This window comes from Nesoenas mayeri (genome assembly GCF_963082525.1).
Source record: "Nesoenas mayeri genome assembly, chromosome: 1".
In the NCBI taxonomy this organism is placed as follows: Eukaryota; Metazoa; Chordata; class Aves; order Columbiformes; family Columbidae; genus Nesoenas; species Nesoenas mayeri.
The window spans coordinates 79,344,392-79,363,472 of NC_137541.1; the positions used below are offsets into that span (position 1 = coordinate 79,344,392).

The 19,081-nt window shown below is 38.2% G+C and overlaps 1 protein-coding gene across 1 annotated transcript in view; it reads right to left on the reverse strand.

Moving 5' to 3' along the window:
• PLEKHA5 (pleckstrin homology domain containing A5) overlaps positions 1 to 19,081 on the reverse strand; it is a 170,552-nt gene that overhangs the window by 58,017 nt on the left and 93,454 nt on the right. The window contains exons 4-7 of the mRNA XM_080363967.1: positions 14,881 to 14,964; positions 13,818 to 13,938; positions 7,897 to 8,001; positions 3,523 to 3,595 (exon numbers count right to left, since the gene is read on the reverse strand). Of these exons, the coding sequence (XP_080220093.1) occupies positions 3,523 to 3,595; positions 7,897 to 8,001; positions 13,818 to 13,938; positions 14,881 to 14,964 (383 nt within the window). The remainder of the gene's footprint in view (positions 1 to 3,522; positions 3,596 to 7,896; positions 8,002 to 13,817; positions 13,939 to 14,880; positions 14,965 to 19,081) is intronic.

The window sequence follows — 19,081 nt, forward strand, 5'->3', positions numbered from 1 at the left end:
AAGCATTAAACATTTTTGTTCCACTGAACTGCTGCTTGTGTGGATGACTTTGGTCTTCATTAAAGACATATTGCTACATTCCACCAGATTCTAAAAATCTGTTTTTTATCAGACTAGCTTTTATCTACACATTACACTGCCTCATACTCATCCTTATTTGTATGCTGTGTATGAATAATACAAACGAAAAATAGCAGATCTGTCCAGCTGTAAGATCTTTTATTTGTTGCAACAATAACCTTCCAATGTGAACGTGGGCACTCTTTTATCCCTCCGTTGAAAAAGAAAAAGAGTATCCTCTAAGCTCTGGAAAAATAAAATGAAATAATTTTTCTTTTCATTTATAAATTAGATTTAAGTATTAGCAGCTAACACTATAACACAATCATAAAATTTCAGTAAGGTTTACTAACAAAACAAAAAATCAAAACCAAAAAACCCCCAAAACCTCAATCAATCAACCAGAAACACTGTTTCTGATCTGGGAGTGAGTTCATGGCTCCCTGCTTTCCATTTTTTCAGTACCTGAGACACAATTAATAAAAACTTAAAAGTACAGGGTTTAGAGTGCAAGTTTTTTACATTTTAGTAGCCTTTTCTAATACCTTCAAGACTATTACTGTACATGTTTAATTACAGTTTATCAGCTTTAACTGCCTTCTAGTAAAAAAGTGATACTTAAAAGCTAAGTTCATCATACAAACAATTTAGACTACTCTGCTTTTATTTCAGCTTATTTGGTACACTAACGTAGAAATGAAAAAGTAAGATTACAGAGCTGTTTGGACTGATTTTCTTTGTTGTTGGTTTTGCTTATTGCATTTTTTGTTTTGTGTCAAGGTACTTCATGTGGCAGTGCTTTAAGTCAATTTAATATGTTTTTAAGGCAGATACAAAACTGCACTTTCTAAAGAAACTTTGGAAGAGAGAGCCTGAAGACTAGTTTAAAGTAAGAAAACCTGTGGCGGATGCACTCAATCCCACCCAGCCAAACCAGCATCAGTTTGGTCCAGGCTCCAGAGGAGGGAAAGGCCTGAGCCACAGCCAGCCAAAGAACTCCTTTCAGGAAACCCATATGGAAGCAGAAGGGCACACTAAACACCGATGAGTTGTGGGTGCAAGGAGTCTCATGCAGACCTTCCCCCCTGTGTGCAATTTGACTATGAGTCAACCCCTTATTCTATAAATATGACAGCCTGGGTGAACTCACTTTGAGGTCTCTCTGCTAAATAAGCTGTCTATATGGCAATGGTTTTATTACTCACAGGCCATTGGATGAGCCCAATTTAAGTTTAATACTAAACATTTAACTTAAGTAAATGCACACTAAATATAATGAATCATTTAGAAGTATAAGGTTGTATGGTTTTTAATATACCCTTCGCTTCATATTACTTAGTAAACCGGATTTGCTAAAATCTTAAGCTATAAAGTTCTGCTCATATTTACCAAAAGCAACTACAAACTACACTGAACACTTGCAAGATAAAGTCCCGTTTGCATTTTGCTGGGAAGAATGGAACTGATTGGGGAAAAATAACGATTTCAAGGCTAACACGGAGACATTATAGACATCTGCAAAATGGGGCCTGCTTTGCACTTCACTGAGAAGAAAAAGGATGTATTCAGACAAAACAGTACCTGCAAGGCTATGGACCGTAAACAATGTCTACAGTTGAACAAAATGAAGGCACATGTGACATGAGTGAAAAAAATCTAACGAGAAACAAGACCCCAAAGTGAAATATTGCTATTGGACTGAATCATTGTATGAATAGTCTATACAGATATAAAAGTCTATGGTTTTTTATACTCAGGTTGGACCTCTGCGCAGGTACCCAGCTTGAGCCAGCCCTCCTGCTACTCTACTCCATTCATTATTTTTTTTTGTCTGAAAATTATGTTTCTTGAAAGTCTGCTCTGCAGACAGTTATCAGGCCTCGCCTGAAAGTTTGCCTCTGGAGTTCTAAAATACACACTCTGGAGAGACGGTTATCAGGCAGAGAAGAATTGTGACAGTTTGCATGGTGACAGGTACAGGCCTCGCCTGAAAGTTTGCCTTTGGATCTCTAAGACACAGACTCTGGGGCAAACAGTTATCAGGGAGGGAAGACACCTGAAAGTTCGCTTTGTGAATGGGTACAGGCACCTGGAGAGATGCTAAGCAGCTTTCGGCTTGGCATATTTCCCCCATGTAGTAAATAACAGAGTGAACCCGCTACCGAACTCTTTTCAAGTTGCACTTCTCTTTGAGAAATCTAAACATTGCTCTGCAATAAGCAGAACCCTAAATTACTGCCCCATGACCAAAACCCTATAAGAAAGCACAGAGTATATAATGACCACTTAACTAAATGCAGTGTAATTGTACCAAAATCGATGCCTCCATGACTGAATTATAGCCTAATACTGACTCAGCAGTGGCTTATCCAACTATGCGTGCTTCTTGGGGTAAAGAAACAAAGCCTAGTGATTACATTTCAATAATTCAGAATTTGTTAACTAAAACAGTTATAAACAGTTACAGAGCTTTTACGTTTCATGACCTGTTTTGTCTGTCTTAGATTAGAACCATGCTGCAACTTAACAGAAGAGCATTTTAAATTCATCAGTCACTGCCTTCAGCAGCAGCAGCAACAAGACCACCACTAACAATTCTCAATTGTCATCCTAAGCTGAAACCCCTTCTTACCTTTCATCTACAGATGGCCTTAACTGATTATTTTCCTCTACTTTGCCATGCTCTACAATCTTTTTTGCTCTTAGCCTCCTTTAAACTATTACGGTTTTACACCTTATTTGAATTGAAAAAGTTTCCATTTGCACAAATGCAATTTGTTTATCCCCTCAGGAGCACAACAGTTAATAATCTCTAATGGTGAAGGAATCAGTTTTCTAACATACATATCTCCAGACTAGAATTATAAGCAGCTAATTTTTCCCACATAAAATAAATCTGATGGAGCTACATAAGGGTACTAACAGATTTTTTTGTCCCAAATACAGCAAAGCCTTATACTCATATGGAACTGAACACATTTCACTTCCTAAGTATTAATGAACACTGATGAGATTCTCAAAAGGCATATATATCCTCTTTATGGTTCCAAGGGCAGAGTTTCAGCTCCCATGCACTATCCCTTTCCTATTGCCATTTCAGCTACTTCATTTGCATGAAAAATCAGATTTAACCTGGCATATTTAGTTCCTAACAACGGAAGCAGTAAGAAGTCTACAATCCAGAATTCAATAAAAGAGACAGTTGTGAATGGGTTTGCCCTTTGAGCATTCTTGACAGGCAGGAAGCAATTATGTGAAACTGGTAATTAGGAAGACAGGGGAAGGAAAAAAAAAAAAAAGAAAAAAAAGATAAAAGTAGCAGGCCTGGATATTGACAGCTATACAATTATTTTATCCATTAAGTTAAGTAGCAGCTTCATTTTTCTTACATTTGAGTGGTGTGTCAAAATTTATCTGCTCCCAGTAAAATGAGCACACAAAGCTCTTCCGAGTGGAACTTACCTCTGTAATAGAAGAGGCACAGATCTGAGAGCACAAACCACCGTTTCTTCCACAACTTCATTCCAGTACTATCCTGTATAAATCAAAGTGCTCAGGTAAGAACTTTCAGACTGTTAACAGTATTAGTTAAGAAAGTAAACTGGGTACTAGTACTGGTGTACTAGTAGTTAATTTTCTTGGCTAAGATATATTAAGTGTCTTTGACTTCTCACGTCAGACTTGACATTGCAAACCAAAATTGTACCACAGGAAGCCTGAAGTTAAGATGATTCAAGAATAAAATAAATGAGCCCATTCTTGTAGCATGCTAGAGACTACGATATACAGTTAATTGAAAACAATGTATACCTTTTTTTTTGAAAAAGGAAATAAGTAAGGTAGCACTTGGGGTACATCCCCCCTTTGTTTTCTGAAGAAACTCTCTGCTGAACTTCATCTTCTACTATCACTGATATATCTAGAGAAAATTTCTTTCCCAAATAAAGTTTATTCCTAAAGCAATTTCACTTTCTTTTATGTTTATAACCAATTTACACTGCACAACTCAGAATGAAAGACTCCCACCACTACTGCAGTGCAAATAAGCCAAAGCATTGCAGTGCACACGTCCTAGTAGAATCAGATTTAATAAATATGTTAATCAGTTCCAAGAAGAAAGGTAAGTGTGAATTATCAATATTCTTGCAGCAAATAGATTTTGTGACCACCAAAAGGAGGAAATCTATAATGAAAAACTGTGGGGGGGTTGGGGTTGTTTTCTTCTATTTTAATTGCAAAAAATAATCATCATCTTTAGCCTCATATTTCAAGCTCTGCTCTTTTGGGGATGCAGTAATGAACTGAAGAAGGGAGAAGAAAGGGTAAAGCAAGCATTAGCTAGGAAATATTATTCAGAAAAAAGTTAAAATACCCTTCGCCACAAACATTTGCATAATTAGAATAACTAAGCACTTTACGGCATCTTCCTTCCGAGGACCTCAAAGTGCTTTAACAAACACTGATGAAGTCTGGAAGCACTGCCCATAGCAGTCAGCTCCTATTTCACAGCCAGAAAGGCAGACATGGGGAGGGGAGACTGCTTTCCTCACCTCATGACAAGGTCACTGACTCAGGAGTGGATTAGGATGCCAGATCCCTGGCCGTATAAATCAACCATAGGATGTGAAAACATCCAAAAGCCTTCAGTATAAAGGATTATCACAAACCCTCAGACAGATTTTCTGAAGATGCTGTTACACAATGTCACATTTATCCCATCACTCAAAATGAGCAACAGGTTTCTACATGGCCACATGTAAACTTCTGCCAGTAATGAGACATGCTAGGAATGATCTTTCAGCCTTCTTCAGACATAGCAGAGAGGCACACAAAATGATGGTGTGGTTCTTATATTTTAAATTCTTTCCTACTTTAAAGTACATCCTTTTAGTATCAGTGGATATACTAATTATTGTTCCCTCTTAATTATGTCATAATTAATGTTATGACATAATAAATAATGTGACTATGTCATAATATGTTAACAGTATGTTCACAGTAAACACCTTCCATAAAAAGTTTTGACTCCGGACTTAAAAGTAGAAAAATGACAGAGGAATGCATTACATGCAATGAAACAGCACACCATGAGTCAAACAAAACTTGCTGTCCTCTGTTATTACATAAACATGTTAAGAAAGTTATCTTACCATCAAAGAGAAACTGTCACAAGCTTTCACTGTAAATTTCTGAAGATAGTATCTGTTGGTTAAACTCGTGACTAAATTTGCTTTCAGTTACTACTGAAATCCCTTTTCTTACTAAAAATAATCAAACATCACAGCATTTAAATAATTTCATACATAAACCCTGTTCAACAGTATGTACTTGGACAGTAAGGTGAATTGAAGAGAGTGGTGATCATTGGTGGCCAGTTGCTAGTGGTCTACACCCCAGAGTGGCCAAGACTATTTAACATCTTCATTAATGACCTGCACACCAGGACAGAGTGCACCCTCGTCAAGTTTGCAGGTAATAGGTACTATCAGGAGTGGCTGATACACCAGATGCTTGTGCTGCCATTCAGAGAGACCTCAACAGGCTGGGAAATTGGGCAGAGAAGTATCTCATGAAATGCAACAAAGGGAAATGCTCCATCCTCCATCTGGAGAGGAAACAGCCCCCCACGCACCAGTACACACTGGGACTGATCAGCTAAAAAGGAGCTCTATGGGGAAGAACCTCAGGGGTCCTGGTGCTGATCATGAGCCAGAAAAGCACCCTCATGGTAAAGAAGGTAAACAGTATCTTGGACTGCACTGGCACTGTTGCCAACAGATGGAGCGAGGACACCCTTCCTCTCTGCTCAGCACTACTGAGGTCTAGCTGGAGTGTCAGGTTCAGTGCTGGACTCGCCAGTGTAAGAAAGACATGGACATACTGGAGTGAATCCAACAAAGGGCCACAAAGATCATTAAGGAATTAGAGCACCTTTCATACGAAGAAAGGCTGAGAAAGCTGGGACTGTTCAGCCCGGAGAAAAGGCTGCTCAGGGGCATCTTATCAAATCTGTATCAATACCTGATGAAAGAGTATAAAGAAGATGGAGCCAACCTCTTCCCAGTGGTGCCCAGTGACAGGACAAGAGGCAATGGGCACAAATTAAGAAACATGAAATTCCACCTGAGCAGAAGTAACCTTGCGAGAGTGATCAAACACCAGGACAGGTTGCCCAGAGAGGTTGTGGTGCAGTCTCCATTTGTGAGGATATTCAAAACCCAGCTGGACACAGTCCTGGACAACCTGCTGTATCTGAACCTGCTTGGGCAGGGGAGCCTGTACTGGATGATCAAGAGGCCCCTTCCAACCATCGTAACTCTCTGTTTGTGTGATATTAAAATATAGCTACTGTTTCTTCATTAGTAAAATAATACAACTGTACACTAAAATGGACTTGTCAATGTGAACATAGAGTATAATTTTTAGGAAAGCAACATCTTTGTACTACTTAGTATGCTGAGTATCTATGATTTGATGTGAAACAAGAAACATGAAACAGCTAGAATCTCTGGAGCATTGCAGTAAGTTAGTTCAGGTACGCAACCCTATCTTTTCATACGTGTAAAACTCACTGCAAAGAACCTCGGAAAGAAAAGCCAGTTCATTATGAATCTAACATTCAGAAGCAGGCAGCAAAAATAACGACACAGATACTCATGTGTACAACCATTTGCACTATAATTTGGATTTCATATTTCAATCAAGTTAATTGATTACCTCATTTAATTAAAAAAAATCAAGAAAACAGTACTTCACGAATATTGACTTTTTTTAAAGCTAGAAAGTTTAATAGCCACAAAACAAAGCAAAAACATCTCTCACCTTTGTGACAACTTTGCACTCTCAACATTGAGTGAGAGTAGAGGCCATAAAAGTATCTAAACATGTAAAAATCTACTAAATAGACACTTCTAGATCTTTTCATCTGATAGTAATTTTTAAAAACTGACTCATCAACAACATCCAGAAAGCTACGTGGGTCGTTCCATTTTGTCACAGTAGGGACAATAAATGACAAAGTAGATTCAAAACTACATATAAGTATTTGCCTCAGCTGAGTTTAAACGACAAGTTCTTACAGGGTGGATTTCACATTGGTAGATTTATAAAATATATTCCTAATATGGGCTAATCAGTTTTGCTGTTCAATTTTTTGATCAAACTACTCTACTCTGACTTCATGCAGAGCAAGAAAATGCAAATGGTGTGGTATCGCAGAACAGCAAATCTACAGCAGGCTAGGTACACTGTCACTAAATACTAAAAAGGAGATACTTCAGATTAGTTTACATTCAATAGGAAAACCTAAAATGATCTCTGGTTTTAAGATGGCCATCTTTGAGTCAAGAAAACAGGCATTCCTCTGTCTTTTCATATGTGAAAAAAACTGCTTGATTTCCAATTTCTTTTTGAAAATATTTTCTTATTTTTTAAAACAAATTAAGAGATATAGCCTAACAAAAGAAAGAATTTAAAAAAAAAATACGCTGGGCCATATATCCTAGTCCCATCATTTTGGCATGCCTGAAATTCATTCAGCTATTTGCTAACAACATCTACTTAGATTTTTCAAGCCCTTTGTATATTTTAGAGAAAGGTATGTACATACAGAACATCAATGTTCTGTACTTGTCTAATGCCCTTACTCATTTGTATTAGAATGTCATCCAACAAGTATCTAATTTTAATTAATTAGATACCATGTGTCAGTTCTTCATACTTTATAGCTTCACTCTGGTATTGCTATAATTGTATTTTATGCAAATGGCTGTCTTTTTTACATTATACATCTTATAAAAAAAAAAAAACAGAAAGGGATGAAAAGGGGAAGAGTACCTGTTTGTAGAGCCAGCCACGTCTGACAACTGGTGCATTAGGATTCCTCTTTATGGAGTTTGATCTTTTTCCAAAATTATGAACCTTCTTTGAAGATCGTGAAGTCTAAATTGAATTGAACAGGTTAAAGAAAACATGACATCAACATCTGTTGAAAAATCATAACACATTTTCTTTAAGATCTCTTTCTTACATATGTTCCTCTGGGGGACTGCAGAATTCAAACTGTATTCCTTTTTTAGATAAATAATCATTATAATGGTTCTGCTGGATTCAGCATTTCTCTTTCCTCCGCAGAAAATTTAAAGACAAATCCCAAGACAAGTACTTAATTTTTTTTTCAACAAGAAAAAGCAACCAAATACATACCTGACCTTCTTATAAGGTAGGTAGAAAACCTACCAAGCTGTAGAGGTAAACTAACAGAATTATTATTAATAATTATGAAAAATTGTATTACCTGGGCAAGAAAATTGTACTCTTTCCTCCTTCCAACACTGGACTAATACATGAAAACTTGCTCAGATTTCAACAAGATATAACTGTCCCTTTCCTAACTTATACTAACTTTTTAAAAATTCTTTCTTCTCCTCAAAATCCCTTTGCCATATGATCTCTTGGCTGGTTTGAAGTGTCATTACTGTACCTGCTTGCACTAAGGCCTACTACGAAACATTTGCTTTGAAACTCCAGCACTTATATATACTGTTGCTTATACCTTTTTCAATCTTACAGCTACACAATGATCACAGATGATTAAGAGAAGATAAATAACCCATTTTAGATTTTGTCTTTCTTCTACTTGAGTAACCAAAAGAAACAGCAGAAGGCATAAAGAAATGTGCAGTGCTTTGCCATGTCACACTTCATTCTTTTCAGCCTACATTTAGAAACTTTGTTCTGCAACTGAACATTTACTTGTGTTTTCAATTCTGTAAGAATTAGTCCCTCAGAAACCGTATGATGTGATACAGAAAAGTACCCAACTCTGTAAAAGAAGCAAAGTTCATATAAGTCTTTTAAGCTGTGTTCATGGCTCTGCTCCAAATCCACCATCTGAATTTAGACAATATAATCCTGTGCTTCACCTTCCCCATCTCTAACACTGAGAGTAGTCATAAGGTTATGCAAAGTTCCTAAAGGAGGACGGCTAAACAAATACTCGTTTTTTGCTGCAAATTAGAGTATGGAGTTTCTCTACGGAAATTCTCTCAACACGCATCACAGAACTGAGCTGGGTTTTATACATGCTTCAGAGGAAATTCCACAGGCGGTTTAAAATCATAAACTGAAAACTGCAATTTAAAATGATGTGCAGCTTTTGTCAACGATACTATTAACTGAAGAATACAACATAGCTTAGCCAAAAAAGAATAACATTACAAAAACTGTGTGTTAAGTCTACAACGCAATGAAACAAGATGATTTTGTATGTCTCTTTTGAAAGAATCAGGAGGGAATATAAAAACAGAGTGTTTTTAATCTTCCTTGGAGATATAGAAATTTGACTCAACTCTGTCTGGAAAGCAAGATAGAGCAAGCAATTGAAAACCTAATTAAAAATAAAAGTTAAAATCTTCTACATTTTCACCTGAAAAATTCTACCAGTGCAAAATGGACAAAGGTTTGTAAGAAGCAAATAGAATTATGACATCCAGATGCAAAAAAGAAACATACAGAGAACGTGTAACAAATCGGAGCACATTAGATAATTTACTACATCTATCTCAGTTAACCCGTATGGCTACTATACTGGCATATCACAGAAGAACTGTGCCAAGATTTTGATGGAAAATAATTTATAACACTCATACCTGCTAATATTAGGTATTAAAGGTTCAACACCTCCCAAGAGTGTTCTGGACTTCCTATGCTTGCAAAATGCTTAACGCACTAAGGATGCTTCTGAAAACACAACCAAGCCCAAGTATTATACTACTAATGTCAACTCCACTAACAAATTCAGATAATTTAGATAGATATCTCTTAGGTAGGTCTGATAACAAACCATATTGACTCCAATTTCACTGAGTTCACAGCAAAGTTTTAATAGGTTACATCTAACCAACTGTGAATAAAAACTTCCATTAACTAAGGAGAGCATCACAAGTGCTTTCTAATTTTAGTTAATACAGAGAACACTTTAGATACCTTGCGATGATTTTACCACACACTGCATAAAGAGAATAAGTGTTCATAACAAACTCTGAGCCTCAAGACAAAGAGTATTTTAGGATATGGAAATACTGTAGGTGTATATGCAAACTAATTATTAGTTCTCAAACTTTTCAGATCACCTCCTCCTCTTGTTATATCTAGGATCCCTGGCCATCCCATGTTCTGTCACACACAAATCTAACATATCTTGAACGGGGGAAACAAGAAGAAAGGGAAAGAAAAAAATAATTGAAAGGTTCAAATATTTTTTATCCCACAGCACTAACAACGTTGCACAGCTCCAGCTCCTGGAGAAGGCGAAGAGGAGAAGAGCGAATGAAGGGTCCAATCACTAACCAGTTGGTGGAAGGCATAGAAGGTAACAGAGCTGACAAACTCATAGTCACATTTGGTACCATCTGAAGCATTCTAAGGAACAGCCTCAGTAACTGTGATGCCTCTAAAACCAGAACCTACAGGATCTTGTACAGTTCCAGTACAGAGAAAAAATCCAGAAGTCCAGCCAGTGATATTTACTCTTTCCCAAACCTGAAGGAAACAAACAGCAGCAGAGTTTCGAACTCTGGGCACACCTCATCACTCTGCAAGTTGCCCCACTCTCTGCTTAGCTGGTACAGGACACCGAATTTATGTGAGGTTTCTTCCCCAGTTTCAGAAACAGCACAAAAGTAATTAATTACCACTAAACTTATTGTGTCTACATTTGAAAAGCATGGATTGAGAATCTTGCTGATAGGAAAATTTTCTCCATGCGAACTCAAAGAATGGACATCAGAATATCTGTTACTTTCAATTTCTGTTTAAAAGTATGTTTCCAAGTCTCCAAGGCTTACATTATCTTCCAAACCACACACCAACATGATTTTGCCTTCTGGATTTTGTAGGCAATTTCAGCGCCTTCCCATGCTGCAGTTTTCCATGAGCTGAGTGGGTTTTCGCCTCAGCGCTTTTGCTTGGGCTAGGAGGTTGGTCTTGGAGCAAATCTCCCAGTCATTCTCTCTTACTGTGTTTTGGTTTGCATAGAGCAAACTACATTTATTTTAGATAAGACTAAAATGTCAGATGAACAAGGAGCACTACTGGACTAGCCTGAATACAAAACATGAAAATACAGAAGAGACATTCAGTCCTGAATACCAATACTGCCTTTCACATTGCTCCTGTTTACTATGCTGTTGGCTAATGTATCTCATGACTACTACTGCAAAATTTCTGGCTAACCCAAATCCTGAGAAGACATTTATGGCTATATCTAAACTACCCATTTAAAGCTGGATTGGCTTAAGCACTATATGAAATATCTATAAACAAGTGGATGAGTACTTATAAAGAATTTTATACATCCTAGCTGTGATGGAGATGCAAGGAGCTCTGCAGGAGCTGTTCTGGGTTAACACTCCACTCCACTTACTGTGAGAAAATTGTTAGCATTAGTCTGCTGATAATCAGGACAGCAATGAAAAGCAAAGGAGATGAACTGTGGAGGGTGACTGGTAATATGACCAGCTTTATACATTAAAAAGCTGATTCCCTCAATGAATTTCAAGAGATACAATCATATTTTCCTAGGTAGTGATTTTTAACAGCAGGGAAAAAAAAAAAACAAAAACGGGAAGACAACTAAAGAAAACGACTTAATTTTAAAAATATAGATCTTTTACATAGTCAGAGGTCTGTGCTAGTGTCTTCAAGTTTAGAAATACACTTAATATACAATAAGCAGCACTTAACAGAGCTGCAGTGTGTTATTTGGCCAGCACCATGTATATGGCGGAAAAGGAGGAGCAGAATTGTAGAATGGTTTGTGTTGGAAGGGACCTTTAAGATGATCTAGTTCCACACCCCTGCCATGGGCAGGAACACCTTCCACTAGACCAGGTTGCTCAAAGCCCCATCCAGCCTGGCCATGAACACTTCCAGGGATGGGGCAACCACGCCTTCTCTGGGCAGCCAGTTCCAGTGTCTCATCATCCTCATGGTGAAGAATTTATTCATTATCTCTAATCTATATCTACCTTCTTCCAGTTTAAAGCCATTACTCCTTGTCCTATGACTACACGCCCTTGTAAAAAGCCCCTCATTTTTCTTGTAGGTCTCCTTTAGGTACTGGAAAGCTGCTATAAAGTTTTCTTGGAGCCTGCCCTTCTCCAGGCTAAACAATCTCAATGCTCTCTGCCTGTGTTCACAGAAGACGTGCTCCCACCCCCTGATCATCTTTGTGGCCTTCCTCCGGAGGACTCACTCCAACAGCTCCATGTCCTTCTTATGTTGGGGGTCCCAGAGCTGGATGCACTACTCCAGGTGGGGTCTCATGGGAGCAGAGCAGTGGGGGAGAATCACCTCCCTCAACCTGCTGGTCATGCTTCTGTTGCTGCAGCCCAGGATGCAGTTGGCTTTCTGGGCTGCAAGCGCACATTGGTGGCTCATGCTGAGGTTCTCATCAACCAACACCCCGAAGTCCTTCTCATCAGGGCTGCTCTCAATTCATTCTCTGTCCAGCCTGTATTTGTGCTTGGGATTGCCCTGACCCACGTGCAAGGCCTTGATGATCATCCTGAGGTTTGCACAGGCTCACCTCTAAAGCCTCTCAGGGTCCCTCTGGATGGCAGCCCTTCCCTCCAGTGTGTCGACTGCACCACACAGCTTAGTGTCATCGGTGAACTTGCTAAGGGTGCACTCAGTCCCACTGTCCATGTCGCTGACAGAGATGTTCAACAGCGCTGGTCCCAATACAGACTCCTGAAGAACGCCACTCATCACTGGTCTCCACTTGGACATTGAATTGTTGACCGCAGCTCTTTGAGCATGACCATCTAGCTAATTATCCACCGAGTGGTCCATCTATCAAATTCATGTCTCTCCAATTTAGAGACAAGGATGTTGCGCAGGACAGTGTCAAATCCTTTCCACAAGTCCAGGTAAATGACATCAGTTGCTCTTCCCTTATCCACCAACACTGTAACACCATCTTAGAAGGCCACTAAATTTGTCAGGCACTACTTGCCCTTAATGAAGCCATGCTGGCTATCACAAATCACCACCTTATTTTCCACATGCCTTAGCATAGATTCCAGCAGGATCTGCTCCATGATCTTGCTGGACACAGAGGTAAGACTGATGGGCCTGAATCCATCACCTCGATAAACCTCTGGGTATTTACCTTAACTTTTTGAGAAGCTGGGTGAATGGAGAAAGTGGGACACAAATTCAGATGGCCTAGGAACCTCCAGGACTTTTCCCATGCATTTTTTCCTAGGAAACCAGAACCTCATCTTCTGGTGCAATGACAGCAAACGATGTCATCTCCTCTTTTAATATTACCCCAGGGTCACCTTCCATCTCTCTTGTACCTACTTTTTCTAGACAATTACAGTTCTCTCTGTTTTACTTGAAGAAATCTAGTCAATTCTTTGTGTATCGAGCAATTTCCATAACAATGCTTATGATGATGTCTCATCAGTGAACAAGCAATTTTGCTTGTTCACACTGATTAGAAAGGTCAGATTCTGTAAACAATTTAAGTATGTGGAAGTCATAAGATGTGAGATACCTGTTAAAATTACTGCTTCAGTGATAATTTGTTTCAGACACCTCAGTTTCCAAATTAAACATGAAAGGAGCCAAGTACCCTAAAAGATATATGCTTTCTTTCTCTTTTTCAATGGAACACTAATATATAGCACTGTCTTTGTGGAATAACTGAATGATTGTAACTTTAACTTAATTTGGACATAAAAACTTACTCTGCCCACAGGGCTCATTGGATGTGCAGCATAATCTGATGTCAGATTATAGTTAGTTGCTTCACAAATCATGCTTACTGGTCGCTCCTTCTTGTCTTCAGATGTCATTGCTGCAGCAGTCCTGAAAACAGAATATGTAATAGCAATAGAACATGCTGTGTGTGCAGACTGCTATTAAAAAGCACCCCTAGATCTAGCGTAATACAGTCGGTGTCCTACTTTTCCAACTTGAAAGCTATTCATGCTTCATTGTAAAGCTACCTGCAATGTGTTTTAAACTTAAATCTATTCTAGGTGAATTTTAAGGTGTTTTAAACCAGGAGTTCTCCATTAGCGCAAGGTGTTGATGGGGTGGGAAAAAACAGGAATGAGCATGAGACGGAAATGGGAAGAAATGCTCTCCAAAGACCCCATATGGCTTTGTCTCACTTTAATGAGAACACGCATGTTTGTGAAGTTTCACATATTGCTGTTAGGGTTTTCACTCTAGTCGTTGTATAACGTGTTTCAGCAACAGCCGTGACCAGGACACCCAATACCCAGCCAAATATAAAACCCTGAGGGCAGGTATGACTTGCATACATACCTTCTCATATTGTTGTCTTTCTATAAAACTAATGCAAAGACAGCAAAACCAAGTTATTATCTAGGTTTTCAGAAAGTGTTTCAACTGGCCAACAAAATATCTGATTGAGGAGATACTACCAGGCAAAACATGATACATTAAAGGCACATAATTATCCCTAAGTGATTAAAAACGTATTCCTTTTTAGAAGTTTACTGGATTATTATATATTATATGAGTCATTTGCTAACACTACAGAAGAAATAAAGTGATAAGAGGAAATTCACACTGCGTAAACATGGTGCATTTCTATCATATAATTAATTTTGGCTATGTTTTTTATCTTAAAAATTACTATTAACTATTGCTTTCAAATAATATAAGCATGCTAGTCTGTCTTGAAAATGTAAATATTGCAATTAGTGATCGCTGAATCTTACTTCAATATTAATGAGTTTTAAAACACGTATTTGATAGATTGAAACAGATGCCACTTACTGTTCATTCACAACAAAAATACAATTGTCCTGTGATGGCTGTCCTGTTACTGGATGTTTGCAGGTTACTTTTCGTTCATTATGGCTGTGGAAGAAAGAGAAGGAAAATTATTAGGCAATATTTTTTTTGTTTTTTCAGCTCAAGTACATAAATTCAGTACATTGAGTACATCAGCCCAGTGAAAACAATCATGAATATTTCACTATGGCATGTAACACTGTATGTGCATACACACACAAACACATATATATGCCAATTAATAAAAAGGATAATGAGTATTACCATTGGCACTGGGTTGGTAGTGGTTTTGAATTTAAAAAGTAGAGCAGTAAAGCGTTACTAGTTCATATATGTTCCCCGATAATTCACTTTAGTTAAGTCTTTATATATTCATAAATAGGATTTCAGCTAGACGGGGACAAGTTAAGGATAAGACATAAACAACCGCTCTGTAGGGATAAAATATCACTTCCATAAAAAGCAATTGTCTTCTAGCTTAGAATGTAAAGTTACTAGCTCCAAATTTTCCAATAATACAGATAAATATTCAGTGATTGGAACAAAAGTGATGCATCACAAGTACAGTTCTACTTCTGCTGCTGACTTTCTAATTGAGGGTGCTACTCCCCCACCGTGGCCTTAGGAGGCCCCTCTGGTGGGAGGGAACGTGCTTCACCCACACCAGCAAAAACCCCTCACTTTGCACTATCTTGGTACCCTGAACTGCAGGCGTTTTGACATCACAGCAGCTCCCACAATTGGGAAGAAATTGCCAAAATTCAACAGCTCTCAGCTGCTGCCACTCAAGACACACACCCAAGAGCACAGAGGTGCCGGCCGGCACAGCGACACCACTGTGCTACCACCAGAGACAAAGGGGGTGAACTGCTATGACTCCATCTCAGCTCTCTGGCCCCGAAACGGAACAGAGAGGGCAGGAAAGGTGCACTCACAAAATTCAAACCTGTTTCTGTGATGAAAAAAGCATACAAACAGAAATCAGACTAAGAAAGCGCAGTGAGTCTGTCATGCAGATGTGTTACCTGGATATAACTCGCATGCTCCAAAACAAACTCACCTCCTCTAACACTTTAAATAATAATTATAACAAAAGGAGTATATAATGCAAAACCCCAGTATCTGAAATCAGCACCGTAAAGCACAAAGAAAGTAATTCCATTTGATAGTATTTACTTTTGCAAACAATACGTGATGATAATCTTTTTCATGTAAGGTATCACATAATATTACGCCTTTCTTATCACAAGTTCAGCCCTGAAAAATATTCTTGGACAGAAAACAAACCTGTACAAAAAAAAAGTGCTTTAGCTGCAAGATAGCAGAAGAGGTATAGAACAACAAAAGCTTTGAATGGCACTTTATCCTTAACACCTACTTATTTTTACTGCCTATTCATTTAACCTTCTAGCTTTCAAAACTATGAAGCACAGCTCATCTTGCAAACGTTACGCTTTCTACCCTTCCTGCTTCTTAAAACAACCTAAACCTAACAAGACAATCTTAACTTCCAACAGGTTTCTTGAAAATTCCTTTGGATAACATTTTGTAATTATGAAGCATTACTAATTGGAAGTTACCTCCAAAGAAAAGCTTAATAAATAATTCACAGTACTTTCACGGTTAATGGATAGATGAATAATTGTGCATAGGTTTAGAAAGACAGTCCAGTTCGTTCGTTCTTTCTCTCTCTCTTTCTCTCTCTCTTTCTCTCTCTCTTTCTTTCTTGGGATTTTTAAAACCTACTAATACCTAAGTGGATAGATGTGTTACGGAGCTTAACTAATGAGGTAGCAAACGTACTTTATCTTCACACTAAATTTAGCAGAATACTAAGTTTAGCTTTCTTTAGAAGATTCTTTTGCAGAAACGCATCCTTTACAATGAGGGGACAGAAAAGAGATGACCTGAGTACATCTGTGTCATGCCTAATTTTCATGCTTCTACAATGCCTTTCAAGTGAAAATGGCCCAGATTGAACAGAATTAAAATTCAAAACATTCCTGACAAAGCATCCAGGTTTGGTGCGGCTTTTTTGTGATTCTTCTGTTTCTTCACTTCCAAAACCTCTTTTTTTTCTCCCCCCCTTCCCCCCCCCCCCCCCCCCCCCCTGTTCCCTCTGACATTTCAGAAACTCTCACACCAAACTAAAAAGTAAAAATAAAATATACACAATATGGAGATAAGCTGGCACTCCACAAGCTTTGCCAAAATGTTGCCATCTTCCTCATTGTGAAGCCTTGACAGCTGGCTATCAGTTGACATCCAGAAATCTAGAAATGTAGAATCAGGACTTCTGCTCAGGGACCATCAGTACACAGGAGCACTACAGAGGAGGCACGTCCCACGTTGTGTGTGGGTGCACCCCGCTCACACTGACACAGGAAGAGGGAACGCTCGAAGAGTGTAAAGGGGAGGCCATACAAAACCAGGAGGGAAAGCAGAAAGTGGGAAGAAAAGGAGAGAGAGAGGAGAGGAAGCACTGACACAAATCTGTTTAAGAATATTTTCTTTCAGGCTTGAGTCATATATCAAGTCAGTATTCCAAAAACATCAAAATGTTTTTGGATGATATATTTTTCCTTACTACTCACACTGATGTCGAGATGCACAGAGGTGTAACTGATATCACATTAAAAAGGCAAAAAAATATTCTAGACATAGAGCACTCTCCTGTGGGATACCCAATACTTCCTAGCATTTGAGAGACATTTATAGTCACTCCCTTCTAAAAAGGCAAGGCAAAGTAAGAGCAATTTTTTCTTTCTCTTCAGCTTAGACACAAGTGAAATCTCTTGAGTGAACACTGGAAATTCAGCTCGTACAACTATGTGTGATGACTGTAAATATGTCTAGCTGGATGAATAGATTTTAAATACTTGCATTTGAAAACTTTTTCATTACTTATCTAAATTGTTTCACTTTTGGCGTTAACTTATCTGATATTTTGACAAGACTCCTCAAGATACTTGCGTGAGTTACAGAGTAGCTTGATAATTATTGCCATAACCCTCCCACATAACAGCAGGTTAAAGAATTTGTTTTAAACTCAATCTTGCAGACTACAGAGAGTTTCATTAAAACCAAGTTACCATGTGATATTCACAACCTTCAACATTCGATTTAGACAGTTGTTCAGTAATCCACGAATTTCTGGGTCCACATACAAGCTTAGTATTTAAAGATATTACGCTATAACGCTATAACGATACATATCTGACCAATAAACCTCAGGAGATTTTTTTTTTTTTTTTTAAACTGAGAACTTTTATTTCAATTTTATACAGACTCCAGTATGTAATTCAGAATTTCAGCTCTGTATATTTATGTGTCTACTTCTATTATGCGGAAGAGTGACTGATATTGACACAACCAGCTAGAAGCCAGGGTGTTAACTTTTTGCTTATGCAGAGATACAGCCTCTGAGAGGTACATGGAAATAACACTCATCTTCCTCCTCTCTCCAATCAATTTTTCATATCAACATGTTTCCAGAATGCAGGGTAACTATACACACACACTGTTGCACTTATAATGAAGGACATAACTGACCCTTACTATTTTAGCATCTATAATTAGGTTGTAGTAAATGGCATACTAAACACTAGAGCCAAATTGGGAAAAATTCCCTCTGTGTTTTATTAGTATTCATGAGCATGCTCTGCAAATTCAGTATGTGGCATGAACTGTTCCTCATTAATATTTACTACTGGGATGTCTTGGGCTCCAGAAATTGACACAGCTGACTGAGATGACATGAGAGAAAAGCATTTCAATGCAAAATAAAATATATATCTTGAGTGTATTGAAACAATATTCTCTTAATTCCAGTAGTGGCCTGAGATAATGACCTGCTATAAAAAGATCAAAACCAAACCAAAACAAGCCATCAGTAAGTAAATAAAAAACCCACACAACAAAACAACTTAACCACACCAAAATAGCTCAAGCAAGGACAAGTTCCATTTTTAGTTATCTCAGTGCAAGACAACTGATACCAACTTCTTAACAGCATCAACTTAACCTGACCTTTTTTCTCCAGAAATTTTTATAGTTCTCCTTCCCAATCCTTTCCTCTGAACATTGCAAGCTTTGGCATCATTTAGCACGTAGCTTAGCTTTGGGACAGGGACAAGGCCTCAGAGCAAAAGGATTTATCCTGTTGAAGGTAGAAGTTGACACC